Source organism: Hemicordylus capensis, chromosome 1, assembly GCF_027244095.1.
Source record: "Hemicordylus capensis ecotype Gifberg chromosome 1, rHemCap1.1.pri, whole genome shotgun sequence".
Classification (NCBI taxonomy): Eukaryota; Metazoa; Chordata; class Lepidosauria; order Squamata; family Cordylidae; genus Hemicordylus; species Hemicordylus capensis.
Window position 1 is genome coordinate 367,373,661 of NC_069657.1, and position 21,028 is coordinate 367,394,688.

General features: G+C 43.3%; 1 protein-coding gene and 1 long non-coding RNA gene across 11 annotated transcripts in view; one reads left to right on the forward strand and one right to left on the reverse strand.

Moving 5' to 3' along the window:
• Positions 1-12,709, reverse strand: part of LOC128344318 (uncharacterized) — a 28,028-nt gene extending 15,319 nt beyond the window's left edge. Inside the window, exon 1 of the long non-coding RNA XR_008315788.1 lies at positions 12,263-12,709. This is a non-coding gene — a long non-coding RNA (uncharacterized LOC128344318). The remainder of the gene's footprint in view (positions 1-12,262) is intronic.
• The window catches only part of TULP4 (TUB like protein 4), a 179,916-nt gene that overhangs the window by 133,610 nt on the left and 25,278 nt on the right, over positions 1-21,028 (forward strand). For 9 of the 10 annotated variants that reach the window (XM_053294183.1, XM_053294152.1, XM_053294143.1 and 6 more), the window contains 5 exons: positions 95-256; positions 10,604-10,784; positions 14,216-14,350; positions 16,044-16,210; positions 19,908-20,132. In XM_053294183.1, coding sequence (XP_053150158.1) covers positions 95-256; positions 10,604-10,784; positions 14,216-14,350; positions 16,044-16,210; positions 19,908-20,132 — 870 coding nt within the window. Of the gene's footprint in view, positions 1-94; positions 257-10,603; positions 10,785-13,461; positions 13,563-14,215; positions 14,351-16,043; positions 16,211-19,907; positions 20,133-21,028 lie in introns of those variants that run through there. The other variant, XM_053294219.1, reaches the window with a different exon arrangement.

A 21,028-nucleotide genomic window follows, 5' to 3' on the forward strand; every position in this document is an offset into this window, starting at 1 on the left:
CATGCCTCATTTGCCTTTGTACAATGCCTTTACTTTTGTGTATGGAAAATATTATCAGAATAATGTCTTGCTTTGTTTCTATGTATGTGTTAAGGTGAGTGATTTTACATGGAGCCATGATGGAACACAAGCACTTATCTCCTATAGAGATGGTTTTGTGCTAGTTGGATCAGTCAGTGGACAAAGACACTGGTCTTCGGAGATTAACTTGGAGAGTCAGATCACCTGTGGTATATGGACTCCTGATGATCAACAGGTAAATTCAACATTGCAGTTCTGTATATATGCTCTGGAGCTTACCATGCATACATCAAGCACTTTTCTGCTGTACACTGAAAATGTTAAATTTGTTCATCTACCTTACAGGCACACTCACCTAGCTGGTTTCCAGCTAAACAAAACTTCAGTGGTAATACACTCCACATATCTGTATACATGCAGCACCTTATAAAATGCATACAAGGCTTTGAATACCTGAGAAACTGCTTAAGAGCACCTTAAGCTTTGAATAAATTTAATAATTAATGATAATACAATGATAATTAAATATTATTTGTCCAAGCAGTGTATATGGTGGATGTATTTGGCCAAGTGGTGGCAATGTTTTCTGTTTTTTAGAAGCAACTACATATAGTCCTGAGCTCAGCAACAGCTCTAGTATCCTGCCTTCTCTCCCTCCTATACTTCCAAACAGCTATGCAGTATTGTACTACAAGTAGGCCAGGCAACTTCAGTTTCCCCTCTACTTTCTACTAGGACATGAGGCAGTGCTGGACATTGCTATTGCATCAAACATGCATGCATGTGTTCTGAACTGATAGAGTTATCCCTCGCCAACCTCAAGGGTTCTGTTCCGGGGAAACCTCGTGGTTGGCGAATTAGCCGTAGACGAGCCATTGAAATCAGTGGCAAAGGGGGTTAGGGGAATCACGGTCAGAAAAAAAACCCCAAATACAGGGGGGGATGGAAAAAAATCCCCCAAATATCCAGGAGTGAGTAAGAGGAGTGAAGGGGACCCCCAAAAAATGCCCCCCCAGCCCCTGAAAATGGCCCTCTGACCCCAAATTGCCAAACCGTAGATACTCAAGTTGCGGTTGGCAAGACCTGCCACCATTTCCCAGTTGTGGATACTCAAAACCACAATTGGGAAACCTGCGGTTGGCGAAGGATGACTGTATTGTAAAGTTGTGTATTCAGAACAAGATTTTGTTCAATACAAGAAATTAACACAGTACCTCTATATATTCTGAAATTTTAACCATGGGTTTTAGGAGGGAATTACTTGTTATGTCAGCAAATGTATTTTCTAGGTAAAAAGAATGTATGTGTTCTGAAGGAGAACTGAAGGAGAAGCAGACAAGCCAAGGAGATGGGCACAATTACAGCTCAGGTAGCTTAAAAGGCACAGTTAAAGCTCTGGCATTTCAGGAAAGAAAAATGTCACCTGTCCCCTAAAGAAGGCTTTGAGGCTGTTCCCACGACCAACCTAACCTTGCCTGGGCTGTCCCAGGTAGGGTTAAGTTGGGCGTGAGAAGCAGTGGGATCCCTCCTGGATCCCTCCGCTCCCCGCCCACCTAATCACCATAACAAACCTGGCTTTTAGCTGAGGTTAAGAGCACTAAAATGGTGCTACCAGGTATCATGTGACTCAGCCCGAGGAGTCACAGAAACGGGCGCATAGAGAGCCCGTCTGAGGGGGGAATCCCCAATGCGACACACATGCTGCACGTTGCATTGAGGGATGCCCGGAGGCCGGAACAACAATTTCCTGCCCCAGATCCCTCCGCCCTGCTCTGTGCTTCACAGAGCTGCATGGAGCAGGGCTGCCTGTGTGGGCATGCGGGAGGTATGCCGAAGAGGACATGCTTGGTTGTCTGGGGGGAAGGGAAGGTGAAAGCAGCCTTCCCTCCACGCCCTCCATGCCCACCATGTGAATCGCCCCCATCTCTTCTTTAAGCGATGTTTGTTCGTATCCATCCAGCAGTTCTGCTTCTAGAGGGCACTGAAGGAACAACCAAAGCCCAGGAAACAGTGAGACAGCTCACTGCTTCCAAGTGCTCCTGAAGCCTAGTATGAGATCAGAGATGGATTACTGCTTATCCCTCAGTTTGTGCTCACCAGAAAATGTGCTCTCCAGGTCAGAAAGTTCTTACTACAGGCCAGGCAAGATGGTGAGTGCATATGGAGACTTCTGATATGAAACCAGATTCAAGATGCTGTCGTATATCTTTAGAATCGAGTCAATCCATAGCAAATGTCGCAAGTGAATGATTTAGGGAAGTGTTAATGAAGTTTAGTGCTAACACTTAACATTTAGTTTCCTCTGAGGATCCCATATCACTTTGAAGACAGAAATCACCTCTTGCGGAGATGCATCTTCTCGGCCCCTCAGTTTGATGCTGAGAGAGGAGAAGCAGAAATTGCTCCCTTTGATGCTGAGGAAAGAGAAACAAATTCCTTTCAAAAAGTATCTCTGGGATGAATCATTTCAAGCCCACTGCAATGGATAGGCAAGTTTCCATTTGAGAGCCAGCGTGGTATAATGGTTAGAGTGCTGGACTAGGACCGGGGAGACCCGAGTTCAAATCCCCATTCAGCCATGAAACTAGCTGGGTGACTCTGGGCCAGTCACTTCTCTCTCAGCCTAACCTACTTCACAGGGTTGTTGTGAAAGAGAAACTCAAGTATGTAGTACATCGCTCTGGGCTCCTTGGAGGAAGAGCGGGATATAAATGTAAAATAATAATAATAATAATAATAATAATAAATAATACCAGTGGACAGTTGGGCTACAATTAAATGAGAGAGCTACAATCATAACACAGAACTGCTGGCTCTCAGCTGTATGGCTTAACTGCTAACTTGTACCGTATTTAATACTCAGTTTAAAACATAGCATTGCTTCTCTATTCCATCTAATTTTTATCTCAGTTTAATTTAGTGAGAATTCACTGCAACTTCTACCATTTAAAAATTTAGGGAATAGCTGATCACATTTGAATTCTTTTCGCAAAACCATACATTTTTAATACAACCGTATTTTTTGCTACCACTACCATGCTGCATTTCAGATGGCCGTGAGACTGAGCCCACAGACAACTCAGCTGCCACCTGGTCAGATGAAGATACATCTAGAACATAGGAAGCTGCCTTAGACTGAGTCAGACCATTGGTCCATCTAGCTCAGTGTCGCATACACAGACTGGCAGTGGCTCTTCAAAGCTGCAGGCAGAAGTCTTTCTCAGCCATACCCGGAGATACTGGAAATTGAACCTGGGACCTTCTGTATGCAACGTAGATGTGTTCTACTACTCAGCCATAGCCACATCAGCTTAAGACAGAAAATTATTATTTTAATCAGGATATGCTTTGCCCTGTTCAAAGGCATAGAATTAGGCAAAGTTCAAAGTACAGGGGCAGAGTGTGTCAGGTTTGGTAACTTAAGGGCTTAATCTGTGCACAGACCCCACTTACCTAAATTTCTCAAGACATTTCATTGGAATGCCAACCCTGCAGTACGTAGAATAATGTATTTAACCCCATGTACATAAGATTGCCTTTAATTGATGGGGGGGGTACCCTCTTGTTCTCTTCAAATGCATCCTGAATGTGAGCTTCACTCCTTGCCAGAGTCCACAAAATATCTAGGCTGGGGTTCAGCTAGCAACATCATTAAAAGATATCCAACAGCTAGCTTGCTGGAGGTTATTACCCCCTCAGGGTCCATATAGTGACTTGGACCTACTTTCAAAGTTGCTCTTTGAAAAAGCATGAGATGTGTTTTCCTCTTTGCAGGTACAAAGAAAAAAACTTTATTGAGACTCTGAAGGCATTCTTCATCTCAATATACTTATTATGATTCTGATCATTATGACCACACTACATAGCATTTAAAAAGTACTGGCTGTCATGCAGACTAATATTGCACACTTGGCAAGGGGGCTGTTCTTGCTTTCTCCTCTTTCCTCTGCAGTCCACTGTACTTCCAGAAAATATGTCCCTGAGGGTTGTGAGACCCTCAGGGACATATTTTTATGACACACATACTAGCAGCAGCAGAGGAAAGGAGATAGCAAAAATTGCCCCTCCCTAGTTTCACACACAGAACGTTGTTACGCATGTGCAATGAGTCTAGATGTCAGTCACTATTTAACTAGGTGGCCCACTTAAGCTGCATGGAATGGAGGCAATGGTGAGATTGCCTATGCTAGTGGTGCTACATGAGTAAATAGCAGTGACCCAGAAAGTTCCAAATAGAACAAGAAAAAGAGCTCATATTTCTCAGTGGTTCTATTGTCATATAAACAAAACATCCCGCTGTATAATATTTTGGACTATGTTTAGAATTTCTGTAGGTTTTCGTGTTAGTCTTGTCATTTAAAGTTAATGTTCTCTGGTTGCTCAGGCTAAGAGCTTTATGAATGTTTTATATTCCATTGCTGCTCCTTTTGGACTGGATATAATGTTTCTTTCTATATTTAGAACATTTAAACATACTTTAGTGAAACTTGCTCACTTTTATGTAGCTATAAATTATGAAAATGGAGAACACTCTTTTTGCTCCTTGCTCAGTTGCCTGATGTTTATGAGTCTCTGTGAAACAATTAATAGGTCCCATATAAAAAGAAAAGAGGCTGGTTTGAGGATTGACCTTTTTCTTGTTCTTCTTAATTGATTAAGAAATCAGTTTCTTAACTGATGCGCGGAGGCCAGGTGAGTGCCGGAGCTGCACTGCCATGTGGGTTGCTGGGGGGAGCCCTGCGCCGCTGCTCCAGGCAGCTTTGGTACCCAGTAAGGACATTCTCATTTACTTTGAAAGATCCTTCCGCTGTCCTCAATTGAGCCCGGCTCTTGAACCTCCAAACCATTTCTCTTCAAACCGGTTTGGTTCAGTTCGATCTCGGACCAGGCCCTGTTCCTGAAGGGTGGCCCGGTTTGAGAGCAAACCGCTTGAACCGCCCTGGTTCATGACGGACTGGTTTGAAAGTGGACCAGTTCTGCACATCCTTATCTGAAAGCTGTTGCCCTGGGATGTTGGTTTTATGAATGTTTAGGATTAAGCTTTTTTTAAAAAAAATATTATTATTATTTTTACATTTTATATCCCGCTCTTCCTCCAAGGAGCCCAGAGCTGTATACTACATACTTAAGTTTCTCCTCACAACAACCCTGTGAAGTAGGTTAGGCTGAGAGAGAAGTGACTGGCCCAGAGTCACCCAGCAAGTATCATGGCTGAATGGGGATTTGAACTCGAGTCTCCCCGGTCCTAGTCCAGCACTCTAACCACTACACCATACTGGCTCTATTCACCAGTGTTGGTTTGTCTTTTGCAAAAATTGTGACCCATTTTTTGACTCCCCTCTTCCAACATTCTTGTTCTATGTTCATGTTTTAGAGGCTTAACAGTAGCAGATTGGAGCTTTGAATTGTTTCTGAATGGACTTTTCATAGTGCCAGATAGCTCCAAATAGTAGTTGCGTAATCACATGATGCCTCCATATTCCCTGACTTGGTTCACGCAACTTGGCTCATCGCACATCTGTGATGTAACTATGCCAGTGCATCAGCACATATGCCATGATGTTTCTAATGCCTTGACAGCATTAATATCACATGAAATTATTTATAGTAATAATTGTCAGCTATGGACAGCTTTGGGCAGCAAGGTGGGAAATAGAATATTTTCTTATTAGGTCCAATGTGAAGCTATAATAACGGCTGCAAACTCTTGTAAGTTTACAATGTGCACTCAATGGCACAAAAGAGGAAATACTTTGGTTCACCTTTCACTTGAGAGCATTCTTAAGCTCTCTTCAGACATTACGAAAAACATAGCTGCTGTACTTGGGTATTGTGCCCTCAGGAACACTTTGGCAAGCCCCACACCCTCATTGACACACTCCATAGCCTTGCCTCTTTCTGTCCCCGAGTACAGCATTCTTCTGCATAAACAGTCTCTGTACAAGGGGAAAGATCTTTCCCCTTGACTGGGAATGCTGGAGTGCCCAGTGGTCTTAATCCTCTTCCCGAGTCAGGACTTTTTAACTCACGAGTAGGACTTTTTATTCCAAAATAGTCTCATTGGTTACATCGGATGTCCCCCAATTTTTCCAGACTACAGAACCTACAATAATCTAATATTTTACTTCAGGGGAGTGCAGTGGTGAACCGCACACCACAAGCACGGTGCTCTGTGTGACTGCACGGTTGTGAATTGTAAGCTAAGGAGAATGAACATTTAGATCCTACTCTAATGAGTATCCATGCTTCAACATCTCAGTTCCCAGCATTTCAGCTGAAACGACACACTGTGACTGCGCTAAAGGCAGTCATCACAGGTCTTGTGGCTGGACAGGTGCATTCTACAGGCCAGTTCTCCTACAATCATCACATCTTTTGTTTGGTTTCTTGTCAGCTATGCTTGGGCACACATTTCTTGTATACATACAAAACCTATGTCCATTCAAGTCAAACACAGATAACAATGGTCCCCTTTGTGAATGTGACTGCATCTCTGGGAGTATGAGACTTGTGTCTCATAGTGCTTACATCGGTCAGCTCCTTGCTCAGGAATGTCTGCCAGCTGTACACTGGAAATATAGTTATCCCAACCACAATTCTCTGAGGACAGGCTCAGATCAATACAGCCCTGCACACATGATAATATCAGGGTTGCAGCAGCCCTTTTGGGGAGCTATGTCCCACTAGGAGAAATGGGAAAAGACCAGAGACATACTATGGACAGTTGATCCACTGATGCCAGGCTTACTGAAGCTGACATGTTGTGGTTGCTCCTGTTGTGATCCTTTTGGCTTTATTCTGGTGGCTAAAATCCCTGCTTCTGCAAGGTCTACTAGGTCTGACATTGTGGAAGGGTTGGTTTCATTTGCCCTAACTCAGGAGCACAGAACTATGCAGTGCCTTAGAATGTTTTTCAGACACTATCATCTTTCACGGTCAATTGAGCTTGCAAGGGGAAACAAAACTGAAGTTTCCAAGGGAAACAGGGTGTTCTCTCCTGTCTCAAATGGCTGAACATGAGAATTGGATAGAAACCACTCCACCACAGGGAGCCTATTCATTTTGGGGTGGTTTTCTATGTTGTGTTATAGTTTCATTAATAACATAAATATCATAACTGGAGAGAGGCCAAACCTGTGGATATATTATGTAGCAAAGTACGGGTAAGAGTATGACAGCAAGAGCATAGCTGGGAGTGTAGTGGCTTGTTTGTGCACATTTATCTACCCCTGAAACCAGATGAGGATTAATCATGGAGAGAATTGCTCTCCAGGCACAGAGTTTGTCTCAGCAAAGGAAGGGCTTGCTGGTGCATTCCTGTATCCAGGTCCAGTGTCCATTCTTTTCATAATGCCTGAAGAGAGCTTTGGAGTATTCTTGTGAGGACTAGAGAGATTGCAGTGCTGATGAAGAACTTGGAGCATTTGTGGGAATTTGGTTGCTAAAAAAGATCAGCAACCATTTAAAGCAAAAGCAACCATTTTCAACTAGAAAATCAAGGGAGCACTTGACATTTGCTGAAATGAAATGAAACGGGATTTCCATACTGGAATTCAAACATGATGAAGGTTTGATGCAGCACTAGTTTTATCCCTTTGTGATAGTTGATGTTAAATTGGGGTTTCCAAAATAAGAGTGAACCTACATTTATGTAGCTCATACTCTACTTCAGCTGCCTCAGTGAAATATGGTAGTAGTTTGCAATGAAGTTTCCTTCTTTGAATACAAATCTCAAGGACTTTATGCTTCCCCTCCAGCTCTAGATTTGGGTTATGGCTATCCAAGTTCTCAGCCTGGCCCATCCTTTTTAATTGAAAGTCTGCTGAATATTGTATACTTTGTTTGGTTCATAGTTCCTTTACCATACATAACAAAAAGCATTTTTATGAATATGAAACTTTTGTTGTAGACTGTGAAATGATTTTTCAACCTCTCTACTAGTAAATGGCCAGGCGGGTGAACTGAAGCAAAAGGAGTCCATGTAGTCTTTTAGCATTGCACTCTGACAAAACAGATATAGCTGTTACTCATTAGCCTGGTTTAGATGATTATTTGAAATGGTTCAGCCATTATTAGGTTTTGCCATTATTGATGATCATCTAAGCCAATATTGGGTAAATTAGCCCAGCAAGCCTCAGGCATGGCTGCTTTCGCCTTCCCTTTCCTCCTCCTTTTGTATGGAAGGGGAAGAGATAGAAAGCTTCCACTTCTGGTTTTGAGTAAACTGCAGTTTCCTGTTACATTCCAACTTGGGAAACTAGTTTATTCTAACTGCTGTTAGTTCATATGAATCAGGATCAAAGTATTTTTTCAGATCCTGTTTTATGATCATCACTTTAAAAGTTACATGTAGTTTGTCCCTTATTGGTAATTCTTTGGTCCTGCTAGCTAAGCATTTACTACACTCGCACCTTTTTAAACAATCCTCAGTAATTTCTTATCAATGGTTAGATTTGATTTTATGCTGCGGTAGCAGCTGAGCATCATATGATGGAAGATATAGTCAGTCTTTTTCATTTCCTTAAATAGACAGTGCAAGGCTCTTTAATATTTTCAGGTTTCCAACTGACAGTGTAAATGACAACTAGCACTGTAATCCTAAAAACCCTCATGTGAAAGAGAGCCTGTTAATTGCCATGGAATGGAACTGCAGTGGAAATACGAGTGTGTAGGATTACAGAGAGTTTACTTCTCTGGCTGTAACACTGCTACTACATTTGCTATCTTCTGGGTTTTGTTGTATGTCTTCTAAAATCTACAAGAATGTGCAAGCCGTAGCTTGTTCAATACATCAGGGAACAAAACATGCTCAAGGGGAAGATATCTGTAGGTTACAGTCTCTCTTATCCTAGATGGTGTACCTTGGCTGTCTGCTCTTTTAAACAACATAAAAGCCTTGCCTCATCCATTCTGTATTTGACATTGTGGGTGGAAACTTTCTTTTATTTGTTGCTGTCAAGCGTGTAGCATTTCTTTCCCACCTGCGCCTTAATGCTCCAGTTCCATCTGATTGACTCACATTGATTTTTGCCAGTTCTGCTACAAGGACAGGCTTCTACTTGCCCTCAGACAGTGGGCTACTCATTGGTCAAGCATTCCGCCTTCCTCATAATCTACAGCAGTCCATAAATTGCTGTCGGGCACCTTGTATCCAATGTGCTGAACAGTTTGCAGCCAGACCACTATCTACTTGATATTACTCATTCTGCTGTCATCTTAGTAAATAATTGTATGCCATGTAAAATCTAAAGACTGAACTGTGCATTCAGAAGTTATCTCATGATACAGCCCTTACTGGATCATGCCACTTTAGACTCCAGATATGGGAAGTGTGTGTTTGTATACTTTCCCAACTGAAAAAAGAAGAAGCTGACATATCGGAGAGAGAGGTTCTAATTACAGCCTGACCATAGACTAGATGTGGGGGTTGGTGTGAGGAGCAGAAAGGAGCAAGGTGCTAGATTACCTTTGGGAAGGGGAAAAGAAACTGTACTCTGAGTGAGAGCAGTATAAATGGCAGGGATGAGTAAAAAATTTTAGTGGTGAGAACTTTAAGGATGTTCTTTGTGGGAGAAAAGCAGCAGACACAGGGCTGCACAATTTTGGCCCTCCTGCAGATGTTGGACTACATCTTGCATAATCCCTGGCTATTGGCCATTATGGCTGGGAATGATTTGAGTCGTAGTCCAACAACAGCTGGAGTTGTGCGGCCCTACTCTTGATTGCAGGAAATCATATAGGAGGTTATAGATTTTTAGAGTTCAGAATTTTAGCTATTCTTGGCTAATAAGGTTGTCATTTGCAATACAGGAGAACCTCGTTACTCACAGATCCAGCATCTGTAGTTTTGTGTATCCACAATTGGGTAATTGGCACCCAACCTCAGTATACGCAGGGAAAATCGGGGGGGGGGGAGGGTGTTAATCCGCAGATCAGGAGTGGCCGGAAATGACCCACAAGGTCGTTTCCGGCTGCCATTTTAAGTGCAGGAGCCATTTTGTGGCTTGTTTTTAAAGGGAAAAAAAGCTTTGAAACCTGCAATTTTCTGCCAAAAATTGGCAGAATGGAGACTCTTGTGGGGCATTGCTGGAATGCTGTGGACCAATGGAGCATGGTAGGCAATTTCCCCCCATGTTTCTAGAGCCATTTCTGCTTTGTTCTCAAGAAAAAATGGGCAGGGGAGAGGCCATTTCCCACCAAATATTGGCAGAATTGAGACTCTTGGTGGGCCCTTGGGGGTAAGCAACTTTTATCCACATTTCTAGCCACACTTCTTTTTTAAAAAAGAAAAGAAAGCCATTTTTCTTTTCTTTTTTCCAGCTTTTGTGTGACTTCAGGAACCTAACCTCACTTTCCCCATTGCCCCAGTACCTCAGTATCCATGGTTTTGTTATCCATGCTAGAACTGGGGAACCAAACCCACGTGGATACCAAGGTCCACCTGTATCTGCTTAGTTTATCTAGCACTTTGTGAACATAGACATCTCACTTATCAAAGGTTACTTGAAACATGAAAGCTGTCTCTTCTTCATATTGTTTAGATCTCCTTCACGTTAACCATGCCACTATCTTATTTTCTCAGGTCCTATTTGGCACTGCTGATGGTCAGGTTATTGTCATGGACTGCCATGGCCGAATGCTGGCACATGTTCTCCTTCATGAGTCTGATGGCATCCTTAGCATGTCCTGGAACTACCCAAGCTTCTTGGTGGAAGACAGCAGTGAAAGTGACACCGATTCTGATGATTATTCCCCACCACAAGGTCATTTTGCTTCAATTTAATGTTCATTAAGGGTCTATGGCCTACTTTTTAAATAAGATGGAAAACCTATATCTTGGCTATACCACTTTAGGTTGTAGGTGCGAGTTTGACATGATTGAAGGATATGTGTGTCTTAGTGGATTACAACATGAAAATGAGCCAGCAGTGTGGTGCAGCTGCTAAAAAAGCTTATGGCCTGCAGTAACAGAGGCAAAGTGTTGAGATAAGTAGTAGTTTCCCACACTATTCTACAATGGTGAGATTTCACTTGTTATACCGTGTCCAGTTCTGGGTACTAGGTTTCAAGAAGGATATTGATAGGCTGGAAAAGGTTCAGAGAAGAGCAACAAAGATTGGTGCGGAGTCTGGAAACCAAATCCTTTGAGGAATGATTGAGAAGATTGGAGAAGAGAAGATATAAGGAAAGATATGATAGCCATCTTCAAAAATCAGAATCAGTCAGTTGAAATTACAAGAAAACCAATTTAGACTAAGCATTAAGACACCATCTAAGAGAAGCTTGAGAAAGCTCAGCAGTCCTGAAAAGTGTGTCTTCAGGATTCACCCTATGCCTTCATAATGTTTCATCTTTGTAAAGAGAGAAAACATTTGTTTAGCTTTCCTGGAGCAAGTTGAATGAGCGAAGAACAATAGGGTGGACCCTCTGTTTACAAACTTGTTTGTTCAGGACATATATCTGCAAGAGTAAATACATGGCCGTCACTTTAGGAAGATCAGATATTACTACGACGACGACGACTACTACTACTATTGTTGTTGTTATTGTTATTATTTTTATTTTTATTATTTCTATTTCTATTCTGCCCTTCCAAAAATGGCTCAGGGCAGTTTACACAGAGAAATAATAAATAAATAAGATGGATCCCTGTCTCCAAAGGGCTCACAATCTAAAAAGAAACATCAGATATACACCAGCAACAGTCACTAGAGGAACTGTGCTGGGGGTGGATAGGGCCAGTTACTCTCCCCCTGCTACATAAAGAGAATCACCAAGTTAAAAGGTGCCTCTTTGCCAAGTTAGCAGGGGTTCACACTGTTCTGCAGATGTGGCAATAGGAGAGCTACTTCTAGTGTTGCAGTGTTCCTTTATCAGAGAGATTTATGAGAATTAATTTTGTTATGAGATTGATTTACCGTTTGATGAAGGAAAATTGCAACATCTGATGCAGCCATTTAGATGGGTAAAGTGGGCAAATGTCTAAATGATCCTGAGTCAGTCAGGAGTGGGTGAGCATGGTACATACAAGCCCACTTCTAATGATTATTCTAATATGAAGTGTTCAAAGTATTGCATGTTTCTTAGAAAGCTTTCAAAGGAAACATGCCTTTGACTCACACAGATGAGTAGGAGTGGCTTAATTGACTTTTATTCACCTGCAAAATAATTGGCTTTTAAAATTCCTGTCTACAACACGACTTCCTTTTCCTGAAATGGTCTTATTTTAATAAATGCTCACATGAATAACAACGCTGATTCCTCTTCTAATCCATTGCAATCGGGGTGTTTAGCTAGAATACACTTAGCTGGTGCCCTGAGAGCTGCTTTCTCTTGGGACTGCAGCACCTTCTGTCAAAACCAGTTAGATTAAAAACAGAAAGTGAACTAGTGAATGCTACAGATGGTGCTGTAGGCAATGAAATCTTAAACACAAAGAGAGTTAATATGAACACAAAGAACAATTTCATAGAAACAAGGTTCTCTGGTGTAGTGGCTTAGAACAGGGATCAATAGCTCCTGTGTTCTCAGGGACCACTATATCCTTCAAGGACCAATTTGGGGTCCAGAACAATACAGCTCTTTCACTGATGGTCAGACTATATTAATACTAGCCGACCCTGCACAGAGCATCTGTGTGCTCTTTGGGGCCGGTGGTTACCTCTCCCTCCCGTTCTGCCCCAGTCTCTGCTTCCGGGCCCAGCCACCTCTCCTCCCCACTGCCACTTCTGCCCCCCCCCCGCCACTTTCTCCCTCCCCCTCCGGGCCTTGCCTCCATGGCCGGGCTGGGCCCGCCACCTCTGGCCTCCACCGCTAGTCCGTTACCACGGCAACCAATTCTCCTGGGTGCGCCTCAGCCAATCAGGCGCATCTGCCACCCAGCCAATCAGCTGGGCTCTGGGACGCACATTCCAAGGCACACCCATGAGAATTAATATAATAGATCACCTAGCAGAAGGGCTTCACCGTATGGAGCACTTTTGCTTAGATAGTCGGCGCATTTACACGGCTGCCAGCAAGGGAAAAGAAGCCCCCAGCCTGGGTAAGAGAGTCAGGGCGCCCCTGATTGGCGGTTGTGTGAACTCCAAACATGAAGGTAGGAGGTGGGGAGCGTGATTGTGCATGAGGCAGCAGTTGGATAGGATGAGGGCACCTACCCAGTTGCTGCCTCAAACACACAATCACACCTCCTACCTTAACATTTGGAGTTCACACAACTGCCAATCAGGGGCGCCCTGACTCTCTTACCCAGGCTGGGGCGTGTCCAACCCTGCTGGCAGTTGTGTGAATGAGCCTACTAGGACAGGGTTTCTTAACCTTGGGCCCCCAGATGTTGTTGGACTACAACTCCCATCATCCCCAGACATGCCCTTTGTGGCTGAGGATGATGGGAGTTGTAGTCCAACAGCATCTGGGGGCCCAAGGTTAAGAAACCCTGTACTAGGAGGTCATCAGTTTGGGGAACTAAGGAATGAATATATTTTCTAAAAGATTGGCAGTGGTCTTTTTTTTCCAGAATGTGGATGAGATAGCAATACCTTGTAGGAATACTTTATATTACTCTATATGAAATAAACTTGGTGTATCCATGATTGTCCAAGTATATGTAAAGGCTTCCACCCTCATAGTACTTTCTGGCATGCTTAGAAACCACACAAGCAACATTTAGCTCCCAGAGAGGTTTGTTGCTGGCATGATTTGTAAATACATGGGAAAGCTGGACTTCATGGGTGGAAGTCTCTATATGTACATGGGCCCATATGGGAGCAACTGTAGAGGCAGTGACACTGAGCTGGGAATCCTACATGTCTGTGGTGTCTCCTCTGAAGCACTGTGGCTTGTAAACAAACAAAAACATCTGGTGAACTTTATGACTCTTGAGTATCGTGGCTGAAAAGGAAAGTAAGAAGCCTCACTCCGGCTTTTGGAGGGTGGGAAAGGTTGTACTTCACAGGACCTGATTCTAGACCTGTGACAGTCCCATGACCCTGCAGCCCATCCCTTGTATGGTGTGATAAGGATGGGGCCCATTCCGTGGCCATCAAAGGGTGTGGTGGAAAAGTATCCCCTCAGTGTCACAACTGTTCACACTGACTGTTAGTGATGTATGGAAACCTGACTTCAGATAGATTTATTTATTTATATTTATATTTATATTTATATTTATATTTATATATTTTTATTTTTATTTCAGATGGCCCAGCTGCATATCCAGTCCTGGTTCAGAACACCAAACCACTACTCACTGTCAGCTTCACATCAGGAGACATTAGCTTAATGAACAACTATGACGACTTGTCTCCTACTATCATCCGCTCAGGGTTGAAAGGTACAAAAGAGAGATGTCTTCCTGTCTGTTTTTACCTGGTTTCTCTTCTGCTTTAAATTTTGATTGCCTTGATATGAATATTTTAGTATCTGTCTCTTGAAGTTCAGCAGCTTCTATTGATACAGAAGCTCAGTGACTTTTACAGTAGCTGCAATGACACCTACTGGTAAAAAGAAAAACTCAGCTGGGGGTTCCTTTTGAAATAAACTTGCAGCCGGTTTTATGTTCTTTGGCACTCAGAACTGCAGTGAAAATCCCTAGTCTACTTTCCAAAATGACCTCTAGCTTTATATCATAATTTCATTTTGTCTTATCTGTTTTCTACCTTGCAAGGAATTTGTGGAATCCAAAGGAAACTGAAGCCAGAGGAATGCAAGGTTCTGCAGTGATTCTGATCTGAAATGATGACTGAGATGATGAGAAAAATTACTCAAAGTAGTATTTTTAACTTAATATTCTAACTATTAGCGATACAGTGAGGCATTGCCTGATTTGTCCTTTTAATTTCAATGGGACTCCTTTGAGTAATTTCCCTCATCTCACCCACTGTTTCAAAGAGCTGCTGGCTTAAACCAGTTTAAGCACTAGATAATCAATTAAAGCTTTTGTTGTACTAAGAGCATAAGAAGGACCCTCCTAGATTAAACCAAAGGGCCATCTAGTCCAGCACCCTGGCACAACCAGATCTTAGTCTCAATCCTGCCCTCCAAGTATAAATCTGAGCCCTTCTTACACATCTAAGAACTTCCTGGTGCTGGAGCAAAACTAGAAGTTATGTAGAAGGTTGCAACCAAAGATGACCACCCTATTTTGTTCTCCCCACCTCTCTCCTGTAGCGTTTAGGCACATTGACCCTAAATGCTACCATTTGTGACTTAATCTCGCCGTGCCTTTCTGAAGCCCCACCAGTGAGTAATGTTAAGCAGGAGGGCAGGACATGTGAAGCTCAGGGTTTACATAGGAGCATAGGAAGCTGCCATAGACTGAGTCAGACCCTTGGTCCATCTAGCTCAGTATTGTCTGCACAGACTGTCAGCGGCTTCCCCAAAGTTGCAGGCATGAAATTCTCTCAGCCCTGTCTTGGAGATGCTACCAGGGAGGGAACTTGGAAACTTCTGCTCTTCCCAGAGTGACTCCATCTCCTGAGGGGAATAACTTACAGTGCTCACATGTAGTCTTCCATTCAAATGCAACTAGGGTGGACCCTGCTTAGCTAAGGGGACAGGTCATGCTTGCTACCACAAGACCAACTCTCCTCTCCTTGGGCTTTCTTAACCTTGGGCCCCTTGATGTTGTTGGACTACAACTCCCATCATCCTCAGCCACAAAGGCCATGTCTGGGGATGATGGGAGTTGTAGTCCAACAACATCTGGAGGCACAAGGTTAAGAAACCCTGGTGTAGCTCATTATGTGACCCATAATATCAGGAAGTGCTCCTGAACATTATGGAAAGAGAGGGGGGAGAACTCAACACGGGACTCCTGTTTTGACTTGCTGTTTTCATAACGTCTAGTTCCACTCTTGGCTCATGCTATGTTTTATTTATGGCTGCCTTCCTAAGCATATTTGTGGTGAAGGCTCAGATGAAGTCAATGGGACTTGCTGTTAAGGAGAGTTGTGTAGGATTGGGCCCATTTCACATTGCAAAGTGAGCCTCCATCTCAGAGATGTCTTTCTCCTTTGTGATTTCAGATGTAGTGGCTCAGTGGTGCACACAGGGAGACTTGCTGGCTGTAGCAGGCATGGAAAAGCTAAGCCAGCTGGCTGAATTTAGCAGTGCTTCCTTTCTGAAAAGTGCACTGGTCAAGTTCTACAATGTTCATGGAGAACATATCTATACCCTGGAGACATCTGTGCAGGTCAGTGTTCTTCTGAAGTAAGGTATTAACACCGCCTTGTAAATAAGTACAACAACAATACTAATCTACCAAGTATGTTGCTAGCATGCTCCATGTATACATAATGTAGCCAGAGTGCTTGTCTTTAGCCAATGCCCTTGGCTGGGTGGGGCGGAGTGGTCGTGGAGGAAGACAGAACTAAGGGACTATAAACAAAACAAATGCTCCAGAGCAAATGGAATGCTCAAGAGGGCAGGAACCAGATAGAAAGAAGGAAAGTTTGCAGCAGTTAGGAGACCAGTGGTCGCTCTGAGAAGGAGAAGAGATACAGGAAGGAAGGAAAAGAGAAGGAAAGGAAAGAGAAGACAGGACAGGAAAGACAAGGAAAAAACAGAAGGAATAACAGAAAGCAGCTTCCTGTCTATTTCTTCGCATCTATTACTGAGGACATCTGGACCCAGTCATAACAACGTATCTTAAAGTGCATACCTTTAAAAGAGATGAGTAATCATACCACCATTTTTGTTTATAAACTAGAATTATAACTTTATTTATTTATTTATTTATTTATTGTTGAATTTATATACCGCCTTTCATTAAAAACAATCTCAAGGCGGTTTACAAAAGTTAAAAAAAATACAATAAAATGACAAAAATATTAAGCTAAAAATATAAAAACAAACAAAATTTAAAATCTATAAAATACAAGCATAAAAACTATACATGGGTAAAAACACATAGAAGCAGAAATAAAAACAATCATGGATAAAAAGCCAAGATTTAACAAGCTTTCTAAAAACTGTGATGGAGTGAATGGCCACTGGGAGAGCATTCCAAAGTCTGGGGGCAGCAACAGAAAAGGCCCTGTCCTGAGTGCACGACAGCCAAGCCTCCCTCATTGCCAGCACCCGGAGCAGAGCCTCCTCAGATGACCTCGTCAAGCGGGCAGTAACCCTTGGGAGCAGGTGGTCCCTCAGGTATTGCAGGCCCAAAAGCCTATTAAGGGCTTTAAAGGTCAAAACCAGCACCTTGAATTGGACCAAGAAACGAACTGGCAGCCAGTGCAACTCAAATTTTGTTTGAACTGGCAGCCAGTGCAAATTTTGATGTAGGTTTCTTTATATTGCTCATATATTCTGGTTAGCCTATATGTTTTGTTTTGTTTTAATATAATTTGAATAGTAAATGTATTTATTTTTGATATTTGGTTTGTTTTGAATTACATTATGTTAATTGTTCTTGAATTATATAAAGATCAGGATAAGTATTAAACAGGCAAGACTTAGGAGAAGTATTTCTCCCCACCAGTTCTTTGGGAGTGTCAACAGGTGTGTGGATCAAGGTGATCCAGTTGACATAGTATACCTGGACTTCCAAAAGGCTTTCGACAAAGTTCCTCATCAAAGACTCCTGAGGAAACTTAGCAGTTATGGGATAAGGGGACAAGTACATGTGTGGATTGCTAACTGGTTGAAGGACAGGAAACAGAGGGTAGATATAACCGGAGTGTTTTCACAATGGAGGGAAATAAGAAGACCCCTCCGGGGATTTCTATTCGGACTGATGTTTTTTAATTTATTCATTAATGATCTAGAAGTTGGGGAAAGCAGTGAGGTGGCCAAATTTGCAGATGATACCAAACTAGGGTAGTGAAATCCAAAACAGATTGTGCAGAGCTTCAAAAGGATCTCTACAAACTGGGTGAGTGGGCGACAAAATGGCAAATGTGGTTCAGTGTTGGCAAGTGTAACATGATGCACATTGGGTTGAAAACGCCCAACATCAAGTATACGTTGATGGGATCTGAGCTGTTGGTGACTGACCAGGAGAGGGATCTTGGGGTTGTAGTGGACAGCTCGTTGAAAGTGTCGACTCAATGTGTAGCAGCTGTGAAGAAGGCCAATTCCATACTAGGGAGCAGTAGGAAGGGGATTGAAAATAAAACGGCTAATATTATAATGCCCTTATGCAAAACTATGGTGCGGCCACACTTGGAGTACTGCATACAGTTCTGGTCACCACATCTAAAAAAGGACGTTGTAGAACTGGAAAAGGTGCAGAAGAGGGCAATCAAGATGATCAGGGGCCTGGAGCACCTTCCTTATGAGGCAAGACTACAACACCTGGGGCTTTTTTGTTTAGAAAAAAGACGACTGCGGGGAGACATGATAGAGGTCTATAAAATCATGCATGGTGTGGTGAAAGTGGATAGAGAGATTTTTCTCCCTCTCCCAAAACATTAGAATCAGGGGTCGTCCCATGAAATTGATTGCCAGGAAATTTAGGACCAGCAAAAGGAGGTACTTTTTCATACAACGCATAATCCACTTGTGGAATTCTTTGCCACAAGAAGTGGTGACAGCTAACAACCTGGATGACAAACCTGGAGGGGTTTGGATAACTTCATGGAGGAGAGGTCTATCAACAGCTATTAGTTGGAGGTCTATAGCCCACCTCCAGCCTCAAAGGCAGGATGCCTCTGAATACCAGTTGCAGGGGAGTAACAGCAGGAGAGAGGGCATGCCCTCAACTCCTGCCTGTAGGCTCCCAGTGGCATCTGGTGGGCCACTGTGTGAAACAGGATACTGGACTAGATGGGCCTTGGGCCTGATTCAGCAGGTCTGTTCTTTCGTTCATCACAGAATAAAGAACTTGGGAGCCCTTAATTAAGGCCAGTTTACCCAAGAGCTATAGTAATATACCTTACAGCTCATGTGGCAACATTTGTTTAGGCCATCATAAATATTGTTTTTTCTTAGTTCTGCACACAGAGTTCTTTGTAGTTCTTTGCACAGAGGATTAAATCTGATTATAAACTAATGATGTTAGCATCAGTAAAGATTGAAAAGTTAATAAAGATAATATGAGGGGGGAAATTAACTTTGTTCCACTTACTGAAATAAACTAATAGTCCAGATCCTAGTGATTGGAAGGGTTGCACATTCAGAAATGGTATGGTCCCAGGAGGTAGGGATGTGCCAAAATGTGATCCGAAACCCGAATCGCCAGCATAACCCCTTTAAAGATGAGGACATTTCACTGCCCTTTTAACAAAGAGGAGAGCAGGTCGATACTTGCTCCTCCTCCACTCTCTGCCATTGCTGAAATCCTGGTACTCATCCCGGATATCTTCGTGCACTGGCGGGAGGAGGTCTCCCAACTGCCCCTGCATGAAATGCCATCACACACATGGCCGTTGCCATGTGCATGCCGACGTTGCGCACAGGAGCAGCTAGGAGGACTCCCCTGCCGCCAGTGCGCCAAGAGATCTGGGACGAGCACTGGAATTACAGCAATGGCGGTGAGTGGAGGAGGATGGACCGCTGTCCTCTTTGTTAAAAGGGCTGTGGAAGCCCTCATTTTTAAATGGGTTTTGCTGGCGATTCAGCTTTCAAATCTAATTTTGGCACATCCCTACCACGAGGACTCTTCTTGAACTTATAGATCAACTCCAAGACATAGCCTGACATGCTGAAGTAAACTACTCAGAGGAGTCCCATTGAAATTGAAGGGACAAGTTGTCGTTTTAATTTCAGGGGAACTACTTTTGAGTAACTTCCTGCATTATATCCGCCATTATCTCTAATAATGGTGTCCCAAAATAAGGCCACGTGGCGTGTGAAACATCAAATCAGCTCTATAGAGAATGTCCTTACAATGTGAGTCACTGGGAGGAAACTATGGTGTGACACTGTGCAATGTCTTTTTCCCCCCACAGCGTCCCATAATCTCAATTTGCTGGGGCCACAGGGACTCACGTCTGCTCATGGCTTCTGGCCCTGCACTCTACGTTGTCAGAGTGGAACACAGAGTGTCCAGCTTACAGCTCCTGTGCCAACAAACCATTGCTAGCTCCTTGCGAGATGACAAAGATATCAGCAAGCTGACCCTGCCTCCCCGGCTCTGCTCATACCTCACTACTGCCTTTACACCAACTATCAAGGTGAAAGACACCATTCATTTTTTAAAAATGCAGTTGAAAGTACCAAAAGGGTGAGGGTGCCATTTCTGTCAAGAATAGTGAACAAAGAAGGGGAAAGCTGTGAAACACACATGTGAAACGCACTGTGTGTGAAGCACACATGCTGAGAATGTTTCGTTGTTAATAACAACTAGCTGACCTGGCACAGAACATCTGCGCCCTTAGTCCTCTCCTGGCGGCCGGCCATTTACAGGGCTGCCTCTTCTCCCCCCAACCCCCAGCGGACAGACGTTTGCCGGGCTGCCGCTTTTCTCCCCACCCCCCAGTGGCCAGCCATTTGCCGGGCCTCCGTTTCTCCCCCACCGCCCAGTGGCCGGCCATTTGCCGGGCCACCGCTTCCCCTCCCTTGGTGACTGGCCATACCCGTCGCTAATCATCAGCTTGCATGCAAACTCTTGCGAGAGCTGCCATGTATGGGATTAGCGGTGGGTACGTCTAGGAGAATTAAAAATATAGATACTGCATTTAATATTTGTAATATTTAAACGTACAAAGCAACTTGTGGGTTTTTCATCTTGGTCATTTCTTCATTTTCACTTTGTAGACAATACTGAACTAGATGGACCAATGCAATGGTCTAACTTGGTAGAAGGCAGCTTCCTATGCAAGGCTGGGAAACACTCTCTGAAACCCCAGAGGGCTGCTGCCAGTCAGTGTAGACAACACTGACGTAAATGGACCAATGGTCTGATCCAGTATGAGGGAGCCTCATACATTCAGGTCTATTTGGCTCTTGTGGAAAGTTCCTGAGAAACCAGATTTCCTTAAGTCACACCGCTTTTGTCCTTGCACATGGGAGGAAGCTCAAGTCGCTGAACTGGGTGCTGTTGTATCTTTATAACATTTTAGTGCATCAC